Source organism: Aulostomus chinensis, chromosome 14 (genome assembly GCF_037954235.1).
Source record: "Aulostomus chinensis isolate RoL2024-O1b breed Wild chromosome 14, RoL_Achi_v1.0, whole genome shotgun sequence".
NCBI lineage: Eukaryota > Metazoa > Chordata > Actinopteri > Syngnathiformes > Aulostomidae > Aulostomus > Aulostomus chinensis.
Genome location: NC_141333.1, coordinates 11755962 through 11772895, shown reverse-complemented (window position 1 = coordinate 11772895; position 16934 = coordinate 11755962). Strand labels below are relative to the sequence as shown.

Genomic DNA, 16934 nt, shown 5'->3' with positions numbered 1-16934 from the left:
TTATTGAATAATTGTATTGTTTAAGAATATTAATATTACATATATATTGAAGTATTGTTTTGTATTGTTATAAATTGCATACAGTAAAATAAATAATTGTTTTAACTGTGGAATCAATGAAGACGGGTTAAACGCAGACAGTAGTTACACCTGAGATGTGGCAAAGAACTGTAAATGAAATACCAATATGGATTGAGCGGAGTATTACCATTGAGTGTGCATGACTAACCCCACGTGAATTCTCGCGATACTGAGAGGCGGAAGACATCAGCCGTATCAACTCAGCGAGAGCAGTTCATGTTATGCTGTAAGCAGCGACACTTTTAGGCGACAGGAGGGATAGGAATAGTTTTCGGTTGTAGTAAGTGACTGAATATTAGCTTGTAGTTGTTCGTTTTCGAGCGAAGTTTCGTGTTTGTCAGCCCGGTTGAGAATTAAGTGTTTTGATGTTGTACAGTTGACAGTGATCGCGTGAAGACTTCCAACTGGCGAATCGCATCAGTTCGCCCGGAGGGTCATCGTCAGCGACGACACCCTCTGTTCTGTCAACGTCAACTGTGTAGAAAATGACCGGAGAGAAGATCCGCTCTCTGCTAAAGGACCACAGGCCGAGCAAGGAAGAGGATTTACTGGAACCGGACGAAGAGGCTGCGACCGGGACTTTCGCCTCTTCCAAGACGAACAACAAGAGCAGAGCGAGTAAAATCTTTAGCAACCACAAGTTAATCAAGTCGGCGTCTACACAGCAGCAGCAGCAACAACAGTCGCAGATTAATGCTAACACTAACACTCTGTCAACATCGGATGTCATCGATGATAACAACAAAAACCCAATCATCCGAACCGGACCAGACTTCCCGGTGCATGAGTGTGTGTTTAAAGGAGATGTGCGACGCCTGTCTTCGCTCATCCGGACTCAGAATATCGCACAGAAAGACATCCATGGTGAGTATACCTGCTGTATATCTCTTTAGCCCAGAAGGGAGGGGCCCAGAGGCCATAAGGGTGCACCACCTTCAAGGTCCAGAAGCCAATGGGCCACCAATCTCTCATAACCAAGGCCTGCACTGGTCCAACTTGGTTATCTGGATCTCAAAACGAGTAGCACCTCAGTTTCTTCGTAACATATAGGTGTGGTAATTAAAAGCCTCAGCTCCTTTTCCCTTGGCTTTGCTTATTAACCAGCATGATAAACTGGTCACTATTTGATGGGTTATGGAGCCATTAGAAAGCCTGGGGAGACCCACATAAATAACATTTACACTGTAAGGCAAAGTCTTCTCTGATAACACCAACACTTCCAAAGAAACACTCCCATACTGACAAAACAACAAGATTATTTTCCGGTTTCAAGTGTTGAAACAAAAGACAGCCTGTACTGGTGCTCAGTGTTAGTGCTGGAATGTGGTGCGTGTTCAAATCAAAGCTCAGACAAGGTGAGTAACAAAGACGGCTCAGAGAGGACATTTCTTTCTGGAGCGTTGAAACGTGAACCCATATTTTTCAAAGGTTTTATCAACCTTGACCAACTTTGGTATGGCTCAGTGCTCCTACTGTGTTAGCTTTGCTTCCACTGGGTACATGCTGCAGCCCGACAGTCAACAATGTCAGTTCACATCTGTCAGACTGTGTTTACATTCTGATCGGATGACAACAAGGATTTACAGGTGAATTCTTCTCTCTGACTCCCCCGTCGCCACGTAAGGAGACGATGTAGAACTACTGGTTGTTTTAAAAGCACCAATGTGTGTATTGAAAGGTCAGTTCATCCAAATCCTGTTGGTTTGTGTAGTTATGCAACGTTGGAGGGCTAACTCTGTAGATGAATATTATTATGAATTCATCTTTTTGTTTGATAAATTGAAACTGTCTGTCGTTTTTGTTTTTACCACAAGTTCAAAACCCATAGATGCTCTTTGTTCAATTTTCAAAACATTACCGCACTGTTGCCTGCCCCTGGGTAACTGGACCCTTATGTTGCCGGTAATTTATTCACGTCATTTTTCAAAGCCTAGAGTAAATTAAATATTATTTAGTTGAATTGGCTGTCCTGTTGGAACTTCAGAGATGGTTTAAATCCACTTATGGGAGGTGATAAATCGTCAAGGAAAGCTACTCCAAGTGATGATTCAGTAACTTCTTGTTTTATCAATTGAAAAGTTTATTCTGACCATGTTAAGAAGAAGAAACAACAAAGAAACATTACAAACAACAAAGAAAAACGAACCAGTTTACATGCCTGAAAAGGAGAATGGAATCTACCTTTTTTCTATCTCGCTAATCTTAATATTTATTTGAATATTAACCTTTTTTCTACTTCTCATGAACGTGCATAAAAATACAAACATACAGTGACCCATCATCTTATCAAATATAACAAGTTAAATTCCTTTTTTTCTTATTTAAGTAAAATGTATAAACCATTACCTTTTCCATATAGAATATAGATCAAATTTGTAAAACTTGACATATCAAACACTTCAAAGCTTATTACATCTCAGTTTGCTTCTGGGTTCCAGTTCTCAACATTGTCTTTGCTTTCCATCGCATCAGCCAGTGACTCACTTCCATCATCCCTTTACTCTGGGTACCAGTCCCTTTTTCCCACTATAAAAATGTAAAAATAAAAGCTTGAAGGAGCTGACGGGGCAGTTTGGTTTCCTCTTGATGGATTCTTCAGTGCTTATGAGGCACATTCCACATCCTGAAGAAGAGAACCAGCACTTCTTCTCCACACCTTCCCTGAATGCATCTCTAGTGTTAAATGTATCCTGTTTCGGAGAGTTCAGTAGGTTAATAGCCTGTTATATTGCTTGTCATGGTTAGACAATTGGAATACACTTACCAATGCATTCCAATTTGTCTCCGCTCTCATGATATGTCATGGTTACCAAACACTTGCCACTAATTTTGTTTTTCTCCCTTCTTCAGGAAACACACCGCTGCATCTGGCTGTCATGATGGGGCACAAAGGTGAGTTGCGTACAAAGGAGCACATCCAAGTGGTTTATTTTGGTCTCTCTCTGCCTGACTATCTTGTCAGCTCTCTAAATGAATCCCACGCGTTGGGTTTGCGTTTGCATATGTTCTGGTTTATTTGACTGTCAGGGGCGCTCGTGACTGACAGGTGGTTCTTTGGTGGTGTTCACGTAGATGATTGTAACATATTCGAGCAGTGATAGGAAATAGGATGCTCTCTCAGCAGCTAAAGTCTGTTGTAATTTGATGTCGCATGATTGACTCCAGGAGTAAAAGTTTGAAACTGGTTGAAGAGAATTAAAATAAGAGTTTTTCAACTTTCATCTGTGTAGTGTTTTTATTATTTCTGTAGTTCTTTGAGAAGACACACAATGTTTTTATTTCAGTAAGTTCCCCTAGCAGATTACAAAAAAATCGTAAAGTCCCAACAATTTGTGTTTTTATGTAACTCCCCAGAGAGCCATTCGGTTTAGAGCACCTGATAAATATGTTATGATATCAAGCATACATTTTTACATTTAGTTTTCAGCTAGACTGCTGGACTGAAAGCATGTGCATCAAATATTAATTCACTGGCCCTTTGATTTTACAAGCCGACTGCAGAACATGCTATTGAAAAATGTATTCTCCTGGAACAATTCACTGTTGGCATTTGTTTTTGTGTCTGTCACTGGAGCACAGGTTTGAATTGATTTCACATTTTGCAGGGTTCAATATCTGTCACCAAAGTGTAGGCCTAAGTGTCATTCAGACAGCTGAGTGCCAGTGGTGGATGATGGGACGCTGTGGAATTGATCGTACTAATGAGGGTGCCTATCTCTGCTGCCTTGTCCTGCAGCCATGCTCAGGCCTGACAGACTGAAGACTGTAGAATGACATCATAGTCTCTGGGTGTGGCTGGAAAGATCAAGAGGCTTTGTTTGTGTTTATTGCATGCTTCTGTGCATGTTTCTCATCGCCCAGGCTGACAGTGATGCATGTCAGTAGCCTGTTAGCTGTAGTTCCGAGGATTCTGGGTTTGTCAAAAGTAATCTGTGGAGAAAAATGGAAAAAAGTACTGAAGTAATGAAAAGACTTTGAAGAAAAAAGCAGTAAAAAAAGAAATGTCAAAGCAATATCAAAAGCGTTCTCAAATAATGCATCAATGATATTTTGAACAGTGGATTTTTTACACTCGAGGTCATTATCCGATCCAGCGGCAGCAATGTTCCCATGAAGATGCAATCACTGAAGCTAGTTTTAAAGTGGATTCGGGGGTACAAGATAAGAAGCCGAGCATTAATGTGTCACTCCGGCCGAGTCGCTCTTCCCCTGAAAAGAGCACACAAGCGTGTTATCAGGTCGCCACTAAAATAAGAGCAGGAATGGAGAGAGAGAAAAGGAGCTCTCCCAAGATCAGAGTCTCACTCTCACCGGGATGTTGGGGTGGGGGGTGGCGGCAATGCTTCAGCTGATGTTTGATTGGTTGCTGAGTGAGTTTGTGATCAATGGTGAAGAAGTGAGCCAAAAGTCAGAGTATTGATGCAGTCAGCCTGAATCAGAGCAGGTAGGGATGGATGCTGGCAGGAGTTTTAGCAACCACCAGAGCTTCCTTACAAGTGCCCATCTGTAGCCGCAGCACGTAGCCTAGCATTAGATTAGCACTTTATTTCTCCACCCTACCCTGTCCCCATCACTCCTTTTGGTTCAATTTATATGTGACTTGATTGTTGTACAGCTGCTGCACATTCATTTGGCCCAGACACCCAAAGGGCGACTTCCTCGCCTGTATCGATATTTTCACGACTGCACACTGAACCCATTAGAACCAGAAAGTCCAAGTGCTGCTGTATGAAAGTATCTATTTTCTGTTGGACTCAAATGACTGATTCACAGTTGTTTAATCATTCTATGTCCCAAAAGAAAATATTCACAGTGTATTAACTTCACATTCTAACTGTAGTGACTTATATGAGCTGAAGTTTTATCGACAGAGAAACATTTCTTCAATGTCATTTTATTATATATATTTTATATATTATTAGATAGCCATAGATAAATATCTATCTAGATATAGATATATTTCTATCTATAGATAGGGAGATAGATAGATAGATAGATAGATATCTCAGTACATTCTTGTCATCTCCTGCTTCTACCTGAAATGTCAGACGGGAAGCTTTTGCAGTGAAAGCCACCGAGAGATGGCTGCTCTTTCTCCAGTTATATAATGTATGTCTGCTAAATGTTGTCATTACTGTTACACAATCATCTGATTTGATAAATAGGTGAAAAGCTTCTGGGAATAGGAGGCTTACGTCACACATCCAGCGATCTCACACTTGGCCGCCAGTATTTTCTCCTCTGTTATCAGCTGTGGCATCCTGGAGCTCAGACACAGATCGCACTAATGCATTTACACAGAGGTCTGCAGTTTTGTTTGCTGACACAAGGCTCTTTGTGCAGCAGCTGCAGTCGCTCATATCTGGTGCCAGCACAGCTTCTTTATTGAATTAAATGCATAAAATCTGGGACATATGAGTCAATTCGTCTGCTGTGGTCAGCCTTTGGACAGTATTCAGTATTTAGTATGCAGATCATGTCTAAGGGAAATGGGTGGAAATTTGATTAATAAACGTATTCTGACCTGTCGCTGAACTTCATCTCCTTCCATCATGTTGGCAAAGGTTTCCCATCAGCTTGTCTTGGATCTTTTTGACAGGAATACACAATAACATTGATACTTCATGCAACTTGATTATTTTTGCAGTACCATGGGGTAGGGATGTTATACAATAAGAAATGAACCTTCAATACACAACCCAAGGCTCAATATGCATGTCAAATCTTCTATTAAATTGTTGGTTGATTGGCGGCGATTGAAGGGTACAGTGATCAATGGTGGCCATAAATAACTGTAAAATGCAGAAGCGGCTATGAAAATGTCATTTGTTAGTATGAGCTGATGCAAGGGATGTTTTCCTTCTTCGTAAAAATCTAATGAAATGAACTGAAACGTTAGGTAAAACCCGCTGTGATGAGTGAGTTACTCAGTTATCAAGGAGATATTGTTGAGATAGCCGTTTGTTGTGTTTTGAACATGTTAAATTATGAAGTTTCATTATGTATCTGTCTCTGTCATAAAGAATGCATGAGACTCCGGCCTCTTTCTCATCAATAAAACATACTGAGTATGTAGATCAGAGGGGTGATGTGGTGTTTTTTTTTGACTATGACAGAATGTTTTCATGTGCTTCTCTCTTTTCTTGAAGAGGTTTTGTTACTGTCTGTCAGTACGCCACTCAGGGGCAGGTTTAATTACAGATTGGAGTTTGAACAGGGGAGCGATGACAAGAAACGACTCACAGGATTAACTCAGCCTTATAACTCATTGAAAAAGCCAGTCAAACAAGTGCAATAAAACCCATGCTCCAAGAGAACCCCCCCCCCCCACACACACACACACACAAACACACACCACATATACACTAAGAGGCAGCAGTTGAGCTTAGCCACTGCTTTGCATTTTGCTCCAGTGCTGTTTTGAGAGGCGTACAGATACCAATGTGATATTGAATGATGTCATGACTAAACTCACAGCTGAGCCGGGACAACAGGCTTCAGTTTTGGCTGGTTGTGTAGTTTGTTGACAGGCTGCCCAGGGAGTGGAGGGATTTTGTTCTGCATTTACTGCTGATCGTAGCACAGAAAGGGGATGAAGATTTTGGCTGGTGTCCCATTATTGGATTACAAGTGTAGCTCTGAGGGTTAATATTAGGGGTGTGTGTGTGTGGGGGGGGGGGGGGGGGGGGGGTTGAAGATGGACATTCCACCCCTGGTAGCCCCTCCTGGTTTTATGGCTGTGCAGACATAAAACCAGTAGAAGTAGAATGCTGAGTCTTGTATAACTGTAGGTCCCATATGGCTCTTTGGTTAGTGGGTCAGCTGTCATCAGAGTCCCACACACTAGGGCTGAGCAATTTTATCGATTCTGCAATATATATGAGAGTATCGATACATTAAGCCCCATTCAAATCTCCCGTGTCCCGCACTTTGTAGGAAGAACAATTCGGTCTGCCAGCCGCTGGTGACGCTGTAGAGCATTTCTAGTTACCCAGACGTCGACGCCTTTCTCATCCGTTAGAGCTGAGAGATTCAGGTGAATGGCGGCAAGTATAAATCCAGCGCCTGCATGCTTAAACGCAGATGTTTTGGGGCATTTTGGGTTCAAAAACAAAAAGGAAAGCAAACTATGTCACAAAAACGTGAAGTACACTGGAAATACCAGCAACCTTCCACCACCTAAAACGTCATCACCCGGACAAGGAAATGCTAACTGAGACCGAGCTAAAGAAGCTGCGGCGCGACCCGAAACAAACCGACAGCGACGGCGGTTGTTGCCACAAGTTCCCATCTTCTTCACCGCGGTCGCATAAAATTAGGGAATCCATTATTTGTCAGGATTTGAGACATTATTCGCTGGTGGAAAACACCGGCTTTAGGGGCATGGTGAACGCGATGGAGCCCCGCTATGATATAGTCACCGGCGAATTTAATTATTGGCTGCCATGGTTTATTTTTAGTTAACCTGGTGACTAGACTGGCTAGTAGCTACCTACCTATGTTCAGTATCAAGCTAAAAACGCTGCCAAAGAAGGGCACTTGCTGCACTTTAACTCTCCATTGTTGTCTTTACTTTTCAAAAGCTTGATAGCTACAATTTGCACTCCTTTTCAATAAATGAAACTAATTTTCTCTCCACATCTTTGATTCATTTTGTCCAGCATTTGCAAGCTGCCAGTCTGAGCCATATATTGTGTAATTGATGCTTGCAGTTCAATTAATTCAGTCCAGGTCACAAGATGTTACCAAAATCACTTTGTCCCTTTAAAATCTTTTATAAAAAAACATAAGTGTATCGAATTGTGTCGTGAGCTGAATATCGTGATATATATCGTATCAGGAGACTAATGTGTATCATATTGTATTGCAAGGTTAGTGTATCAGTATTACACACAAGCTGTTCCTTCATAAAATGAGGATTATATTTAAATCACTGGTTTGATGCTGTGGAAAACTAGTTTGAAGTTCAGAAAAATGCAGCATGCAGTGGTATTGCAGCAATTAAAGCAACATAGAAGAAGAATAGATAAGGTAGTTAGAACCCTTTTTAATTGGATTCCCTCCAGAAGACTGTTTTGGATATGGAAAGAGAGATTGCGGAATGGAAATTTCTTGGGTTACTTGACGATAGCTCTGGGTGGGAATTAAATGATTATGTCAACAAAGCACCATCAGGGGCGCTGACAGGAAGAAGCTGAATGGAAATGTGGGATCTTAAGTATCAACTTAACAGGCCCCGAGGGTTTTGTAAATAAACGGATTTACTTGTGGTTCTTGGGTGGTTAGTTTCCTGTTGCGGCTTGTGAATGTTTGAGGCATCATCATTTTCTTCTGTCTGACTCATTTTGTGATTAAAGTGCAGTTGTTATTGGAGATTTGTGACACTTTCTTACCTCCCCAGGTGTGTTTTTTTTCTCCTTTATCATTTATATTATATTTTAGTTATTGTGCTCCCCACCTGTGGGACAAGCTTCCTCAACACCGGAGCTCTGCTAACCCTGTCGACACATTTGTCTACAGTTCGTTTTTCAATCACTTAAGTAGGTTGGTTCTTTTATAATGTACATCTCATTAAAATCACCTTTAAAATGAAACTTCTCACACACACAAAAGCACATTTTATTGTCCCTTGTTTATTTTTAGCTCAAATCAAAGTGATTTTGGATTGATATCAGATGCTGTGCTTGAAAGTTTGTAAATGGACATTTTTAGACAGTTTTGCTGTTGTTTGCATTTGCATGAAGCATTTAGCTTCAAGCTAAATCTACATGCCTATCTCTCTCTGCATCCCAGAGTCACATAGAAGTGACGCAGCAGTGAAAAAAAAATGTTTGGGAGCTGATTCAAAATAGACTTTATGGGTGAAGTATTCTTTCAGTGACCTCTTGTTTTAATGGTATTTCTCTGCCCTGTGCAGCACTGTGAATGGCCTTCGTGTCTGAATGGTGTGGTATAAATAAACCTGCCTTGCGTGGCCTTTGATAAAGGTCATTTTGCTCCATTTCTCTTCCATCTGTGCCTTTCTCTTTATTTTTTTTTATTCTGTTGAATTATTTCCCTAAACCTTAGAGAGTCATCTCTGAAACATCTTTGATCACTGATTGTCTTTTTCTGCTCCATTATACATTTATTGTTCTGTATAATTGCTCCTTTTCTTCTTGCTCGAGTCAATTGTACCTCGTATACCTTTTTTTTTTTAACACAGCAGCCATGTTTAAAAACTTGTACATTTTATAATCTCTTCGATCTAAGTTGTTACAGCTCGTAAAAGTGCCATATAGACAAAGTTATCCTCTCAAACTAATGTGTCTGTTTGTCCCCATCACAGAGTGTGCCCATTTGCTGCTGGCCCACAATGCACCAGTGAAGGTGAAGAATGCTCAGGGATGGAGCCCACTTGCAGAAGCTATTAGTTATGGAGACCGACAGATGAGTAAGTATCTGGGACTGGCTGACGCCGCGCTGTAATACATCAGTGCAGGTCAAGGTGTGGAGCCAGCATATTTATGTTAATAAGGTTTCACTTTTGGGCTTTTCCTGTGTAAAACGTTGTGATCCACAGATGCAAATCAACAAATGCCTCTGCGCATTCTTCCAGGCTGCTGCCTCCCAGCGAGGCCGCGACACTGGCCTGCCTCCTTTGTCCCTCAGAGAGTCAGGACATTCCTAAGGCTCTCTGGCTTTTGTGCCACAATGAAAGGCAATTCATTACATGTTTTTCTCACTCCTCATAGGCTGGTTATGCTCAAGTCCTTGTCTTGCCCCCCCCCCCCCCCCAAAAGTCTGTCTCTGAGATATGCATATCTTATCTTTAGGAATAGCATCCCCCTTACAATTCTACATATGAGTGAATCCAGCCATGTTTGTGGAACGGTATCATTCTGAGCTAACAATTTTGAAGAGTCAACATTTGGTTAAAGCACTGATTGTTCATTGAATTCATTCAGATTTGTATCCAGGAGGATGTTCAGCAATTTTTTACATAGATACAGATAAATTAGAACACAAACAATGGCTCTTTCCAACCTAGTTAAACCAATCCAATCAAGGTGGCTTGGATTATACGTTGGCTGCTGCCAGATGTACTTGACCAGACAGTTCAGCTATATTTACTGATTCATTTCATTCACTCTAAAAAGTCAAAATTCTGAATATTTCCTTTGAGCTGTTGAAATTTCTGTCATGCACCAATCACCCTGCAGTTCTGACTGGAAAAAACACCCCACATATTTCAGAAAAGTTAAAAAGAAACTATGGAATTTAAGGGAAAAATACAAAAGAGAATCAGATTATTTTGCTTCCTAGCTTTCACCATATTTACAGCAGGTGAGGAGCCAAACCAAGAGAGATTCAAGGGTTTCAGTGGAACGTTATTGTGGGAAAGAACCAACTACTCAGAACAAATACTTGTGGCTCTTGGATCTGGGCTGGCGGAGGAGTTGGCAGGCTGGCGCCGAGTTGCCCATGTCTGTCTGTCTGCTGATTTAAGAGATCAGACAAGTACAGTAGGTCAGGCTGCCGATTCAGGTGATAGGTATGGTATTAGGATGTAACAGGAGGAGCAAATCTTAGGCTCCACTCAAGATAAAACCCCTCCGCTAAGAAGGACTGCTGTTATTAAAGCCTCCTTCCTCACGGAGCTCTCTAAAGACAGGGCCTGTGTTGTGACAGCTCACTGACAGCTTTTGCCCTCAAAAATGGCTGCGTCTGCACACTGTGTCACAATCACACTCCTCCTCTATATTTAGATTATTACCCGCCTGCTACAGGAGGAGAGGTGCAAATGGAAACTGAGTTTTTAGTCTATTCAGTGGAGTAAATGTGAAGGATAGTAGTTCATATCATGCGGTTATTCAGTAGCAGCTGAGTTAGCATTCATCAGGAGTCTTAGGGAACTGCATTTCTTCATTTTTCAGGCAAATACTCTGGCCTGCAAAGTGTTAGGAACAGTGATCTTGTTGTAGAGGACTCGGTTTTAACAGTTGGTATTGTTGGACTAAACTCAGTGGTTATTTTTAGCCAGTGTTTTTGATGACTTTGCATTGATGTCAACCCACGTTTGTTCTGATTTGATGCATTTGTCACCTGAGTTTTTGTTGTTGTTGTTGTTGTTGTTGTTGTTTTTTCTTCCAGTTTTTCCAACTGAACACCCAGGCAAACTGTCATAAATAGATTTTGTCATGTGTTTTGCTCAGGGAGAGCTATTTCCGTCTTGAGTTGCCATCTTCTCACACCAGTGTGTTCTCAGCCTCAGGAGCTTGTTTAACCGCAGTGTGTTGATGTTTATTTTTCAAAGGAGCCGCTCTTCTTCGTGGGTGGCCGAGACAGTAATGGCCGCAGTAGCTGGCTGTTAAAGGACTCAACCTGAGGCTGGCTGTTGCGCTAAAAAGTTTGGTTCGTCTGAAGTTAAGCTTGTTAAAAGTTATCAAATGGTGGTACAAAGTCACAGCTAGTGTCACTGTTTGTCGCCTTTCCACACTTAATAGACCAAGATCAAGTGAAGCTATTAAATGACTGGTTGAGATGTGACCACCATTATTTTTAGAAGATAACAATACTTCAGTTGACCGCAGTGTTTGGACTGTAGTTGATAGGAAGTGTCTCCTCCGTCCTCCTCAGTGACCGGAAGGAAAGACGGCAGTGATATGATCTTTTAAATTATATTGTCTTGTTTGTTTTTTTTCTAGAAGTGCATCAGGATATCATTAGAAAGTGATTCAGAGGAAACTCCCCTCCCCTGTTTACTTTTACAACAGATGTATTTGATCAATAAACAGCCAACATGTGGAGGATTTCTAATATTTTGGTGTCTCTATTTAAAAAAAAAGAGACGAATTTTATATCAAAGTGAGAATTATATAACTTTTATGTATTTTAAAATGGTGTCAATTCAATTCAGTTATAGGCACCGCTCCTTGAAGAAGCACTTTTCATATAGATCAGGTCAAGATTGGGCTCTTTGTAAGGTCTCCTATGAGGACTTGGTGGGCTCCAACACCTTTTGGAGGCTGAAGTGTATGTACAGGCTGGGCCCTCCACACTGAGGCTGTACTAAATACTTGTTTCTTCACTTTATAGAGGCAATAAGAATACAGCTTATGATGCTAGTCAAGGTATTTTTAATAATACTGCATACAGTGTCTTAATGTGGCTGTTGATCCTAGTAAAATTCCACACAACTGTTTGGTTTGCCAGTAGTTGCACGGTGTGATGATGTAAAGCTCACACAACATTGTCCAAATTCTGTCTCTTTTCATTCTGGTGTCTGGAGGTGAAACTGTTCATTGCTCACCTAATTGATGCTGGGAAAGTGCCCTAATCAGTATCTGGGTGAATTAGTGCGAGAGAGTGAGTGTGAGTTAATGTCGTAGCTGTCTGTATTGGTTTCTCCGTCTGTATTGGCTGGGTGGTCTGCGGGCAGATGGCCAGATTGTACTTCTTCCCTCGTCCCGCAGAGAGGCAGTGAGGATCAGGACGAGCTCCATCCAGAGCTTGTCCACAGTCATTAGGCAGCCGGGCCACAGAAAAACACCCTCATCCCGTTGTTGTGTCTGTGTCAATTGGCACGTGTGCCGTTATGCATGCATGTATGTGTGTGGGTGTGTGTGTGCGCATATGTGTTTCATCTTTGCTCTCATTTGGCCTAGTTTTTCTACAGAGGCCTTTAACTCATTCTGTGCCACCTGGTGGGCAACAGACAATGTGAGCATGTTTGCGTATGTTGACAAAGGGGGACATGGGAGCTAGTTAGGCTAATGATTCCACCATATGCCCACTGTTTAATTCCGATTATCTGCTGCTCCTTGAATCACAGGGCGCTGCTGGTTGTTACAAGCCAACTCTTTTTATTAGTTTCCATCTGTTTATGAGCGGCCCAGTCATGTTGTCACCAAAATACCACAGCTTTGTTAATGAGCGCGCACACACACACACACACACACGCACACACACACACACACACACACACACGCACACACGTTCAACTGCAATAGCTCAGTCAGGGCTGGCGAGATGAAAACTGTTTTAGCATAAAATGTTTAAAGAGCTGTGTCTGCTTGTTAATCTGACTGCCCCCCCCCCCCCCCACACACACACACACACACAAACCTCCAGGTAATTAGGTAGGTTAAAGGCATAGCTTGTTAGCAGGCAGCTCTGCACTTCTATGGCTTGTTCCCCTTTCAACTTCCTCAAACATTTGATCCCTGCAGGTGGTGTGCTGGGATTAGTCTTGTCCTCATGCTGCTGGGTGTGGCAACAGGAAGTTGGCATGTCTTTAAACAAACACTGTCAACTGTGTTTGTTCTTTAATGACTCAGGTTATATATATTTATATATATTAAAAAAAAAATTTTACTAAGTCAGCAAAATAAAATTTAATGATAATCTGGCAACATAGCATAGCACAAATACAGCATCACCTTTAACCACCTTTGGAGTTGGTTGTTTTAGTTGGTTGTTTACTCACCCGGCAGCCATGAAGCAACTATGTCTCTCTGTTGGTCAGGTGAATGTGAGGAAATATCTGACCCTTAAGCTGTTAATGCTCCACTGTGCTGTGGTACTCTATATTTATGGGCGGCATGGCTCAAAGGCAGAGTGGCTGTCTAGCAACCAAAGGGTCCCTGGTTCGATCCTCGCTCCTGGTGACCGTGTTAAAGTGTCCTTGAGCAAGATACTGAGCCCATAATTGCTCCTGATGAGTAGGTTGGCACTTTGCATGGCAGCCTTCACAATCAGTGTGTGAATGGGTGAATGAGACGACATTGTAAAGTGCTTTGAGTGTGGCTAAGGTAAAAGGCGTTATATAAATTGAGTCCATTTACCATTTTACCATGGTACTGAGCGTGTTCATCCCATTCCAGGGTTGTGTCGTCGAAGGTGATGGCCAGTGTGACTTCACAAAACTTATTCCCCATAAGTCAGTCATTCATATGCCAATGATGACACCGTTTCACACAATTATCTACTCGGATAAAAGCAGTCCAAAAGGAAAAACTTCAGTGTGACATTATATGTGACATCATCATGTTCTGCAAATCACTTTTTTTTTTGGATTCTGTAACTCTTATGATGAATCGGTGGCGCAAACCTGGGCAGCACTTTGAAACTGTCAGCCTGTTGCGTACTGAAGGATCTGACTCTCACATTCCAGCTCAGTTCAGTTTTTATGTATTGATTAACTATAATGTACATTTAATACTGTAAATGAAGACTATATGCACACTTATTTCACTGGAATCCTACGTGTCAGTATAGAAGGGCTGGTTCTAGTTTACAGTTGATTAAAAAAAGAAATCATTCAGTTGTATGGAGGGGCACCATGTATCTGGCACTATCACATGCCACCACGTCTGCACTGTATTCCAAATGTGGTCCTTCCTTATCATGTAAAATACTTTAGGGAAAGGATTCCTACTTGCCGCAGATTGGGTTTGACACTGTCTTGTGCTACTCTCACTCTTTGACTGCCTGCTTTCTGTTTGAGCTGCTGGAATAAATAGCAAACGGCAATTTACTCAACTAGAAGCAAACTAATTCCAAATAACTCTTTTTAGTATACAAACTCCTCACTATTACTGTGTTCCCATGTTGATATTTTGCTTCTGTTTGACAAGAGATGGAGTTAATTCATCAAATTAATTTATTTATTGCTCAGATCTACAGTATAGTCATAACTTTCATTTAAAACAAGAAAATCATGCCTTTTTCAGGAAATCCATTCAGGTTTTTATGGAATATGGACAGACATGGATGTAAAGTGTAACTTGACTGGTTGACAGAGGCAAACAACTTTGAGGCAGTGATTCCAGTAACATCAAGTGTTTCAAAAGAAGTCCTTCATCTGGAGGGTTTTTCATTATTATGATTTTCTCTCTTTTTCCTCCTCAGTCACAGCACTGCTGAGGAAGCTGAAACAACAGTCCAGGGAGAGTGTGGAGGATAAAAGGCCAAAGCTGCTGAATGCCCTGAGAGAAGTATGTTGTATTTACTCACTTGTCTGCCATGTAGCTCTATCGTGCTGTCCCTTTCTTCTGGCCTTCAGATCTTTTTCCATCAGCTCCCATCTTATTCTTTTACCCTGAATTTTTTTCTCCTCTTTGTTCCATGTCCCATCTCTTTCTTTAATGAGGTGATTCTCAGCATTCATGTCATTGGCACTTCATTTCCTCATAAATTACTGTCATCAAAACAAAGCAGCACCAGGAGGGACACACGCACATCACCAGCCGCCTGAAGAATTAGATGTTAAATAAAAACCTCACAGCGTTGCCATCACATGTATTGAGACACACAAATGCGTACTGACGGTCATGTGATGAGAGACACAACCGACTTTCTTACTTTACTATGACTGTCTGCTGCATAGGCTGTAATATTACTACTTCCTTAAGCACAGGGCTAGCATCAAGTTTTAAGTGCACTCACACGAGGATACTTCATGATAAATTGTAGCTTCATATTATGACGTTATAGAGGCCAAACTGTTCCTGAGCTTCCAGGTCAGCTGTGCAGAAACACCCAGGAGAGTCAGGGAGCAGATGGGCAAAGACCGAAAGAGGCAACCTCTCCAAAACACTTCTAAAGTAGGTTTCAAAAGGTCATGTGGCATTGGCCTGTCCTCAGGCTTCAGATTTGAATGCAAATTGCTGAACAGTCAACCATGTTTGATGAGGCTGTGAGTATCAGATTATTTTTCTGCGTCATCATCTCCCAGAGATTATAAAGCTCAGAGGACTAATGATCCCCTGCTATCAGGATGTCATTACAGAAGGATGGATTGAGACCACCAGCGGTGAGGATGAGTTCAGTACATTTTAGCCTTGTACCACAGAGGTGGTTAGTGTGTGATGACTTAGATGGAGTCAAAAGCTTAAATCTAACTGGGCCCGTGACACACAAATGCCACTTCTCAGTGTCGTTTGTTAAACCAGTGAAGTTTGGCTTTATAAAGCAGTATCTTTATTACAAGATACCATGTATCTCAGAAGTGTGCAGTTTTACATGCATTTTCTCTTTTCTTCATTTGTAGCTTGGAGACTTTTACTTGGAGCTTCACTGGGACTTCCAAAGTTGGGGTGAGTTTCAGTGACCTGATGCCTTTCACCTGTAATGACGTAGTATTGGACATGTTTCACACAGGAAGGTTTGATGGGACATGTGTTCCTGTCCATCTGGTTCATCGAAGTTTACAGTGGCTCTTTAGTGGCTGCAAAGCGCTCCTCCTACTGGACATGACTTAACATGCCATTGTTTAACGTGGATTGGTCACTCGGGAGAATATTGTTTCAGCAGCACTCAATGTACCCAAAATATTATTTTTACATTATTTATGATATATCTCCAATTTCCTTTTACATATTGCAGAACCTCACATGTACAGTAGATTAAACATTAAATGCAGCAGCAGAGTAACACCGGTTCTGGTGTTGAAGCATTTGCTTGGTATGCACAAGTGTGGAGTACTCAGGGTGTATGAGTGAATTATTGACCAGGGTGGAAAAGATAAAGCAAAGCATGCATGATAGTATCTAAAAAAGAACTGGTTGCACAAGTGTTTTTATTTTTATTTTTTTTAATTGGGTAACTTTCATTAAAACTGTAATTCAGAGGTTTGCCAGCTGAAATGTCTGATTCGTGTGCTTAGTGAAGAATCCGGTTTAAACAAACACAGACTCATGGATGTGTGTTCACGTCAGAGGGGTTTCTGGCTCGCTGCCCCTCCAGCCCTGTTCAGAGCTCCTGTGGTATTCTATTGAGTTAAAAGAGCCACTTGATTCACTTGAAGAGGTTTTCTTGAATGCAGTTATTAATGGAGTAGTTTTTTGACTGTTAGGTCGCAGCCCAGTCTC

General features: G+C 41.5%; 1 protein-coding gene across 1 annotated transcript in view; it reads left to right on the top strand.

Moving 5' to 3' along the window:
- The first annotated feature begins 274 nt into the window (after nt 1-274).
- ankrd13c (ankyrin repeat domain 13C) overlaps nt 275-16934 on the top strand; it is a 27155-nt gene continuing 10495 nt past the window's right edge. Inside the window, exons 1-5 of the mRNA XM_086223258.1 lie at nt 275-945; nt 2932-2973; nt 9410-9514; nt 14974-15059; nt 16115-16160. Coding sequence (XP_086079384.1) covers nt 567-945; nt 2932-2973; nt 9410-9514; nt 14974-15059; nt 16115-16160 — 658 coding nt within the window. The 5' untranslated portion in view covers nt 275-566. The remainder of the gene's footprint in view (nt 946-2931; nt 2974-9409; nt 9515-14973; nt 15060-16114; nt 16161-16934) is intronic.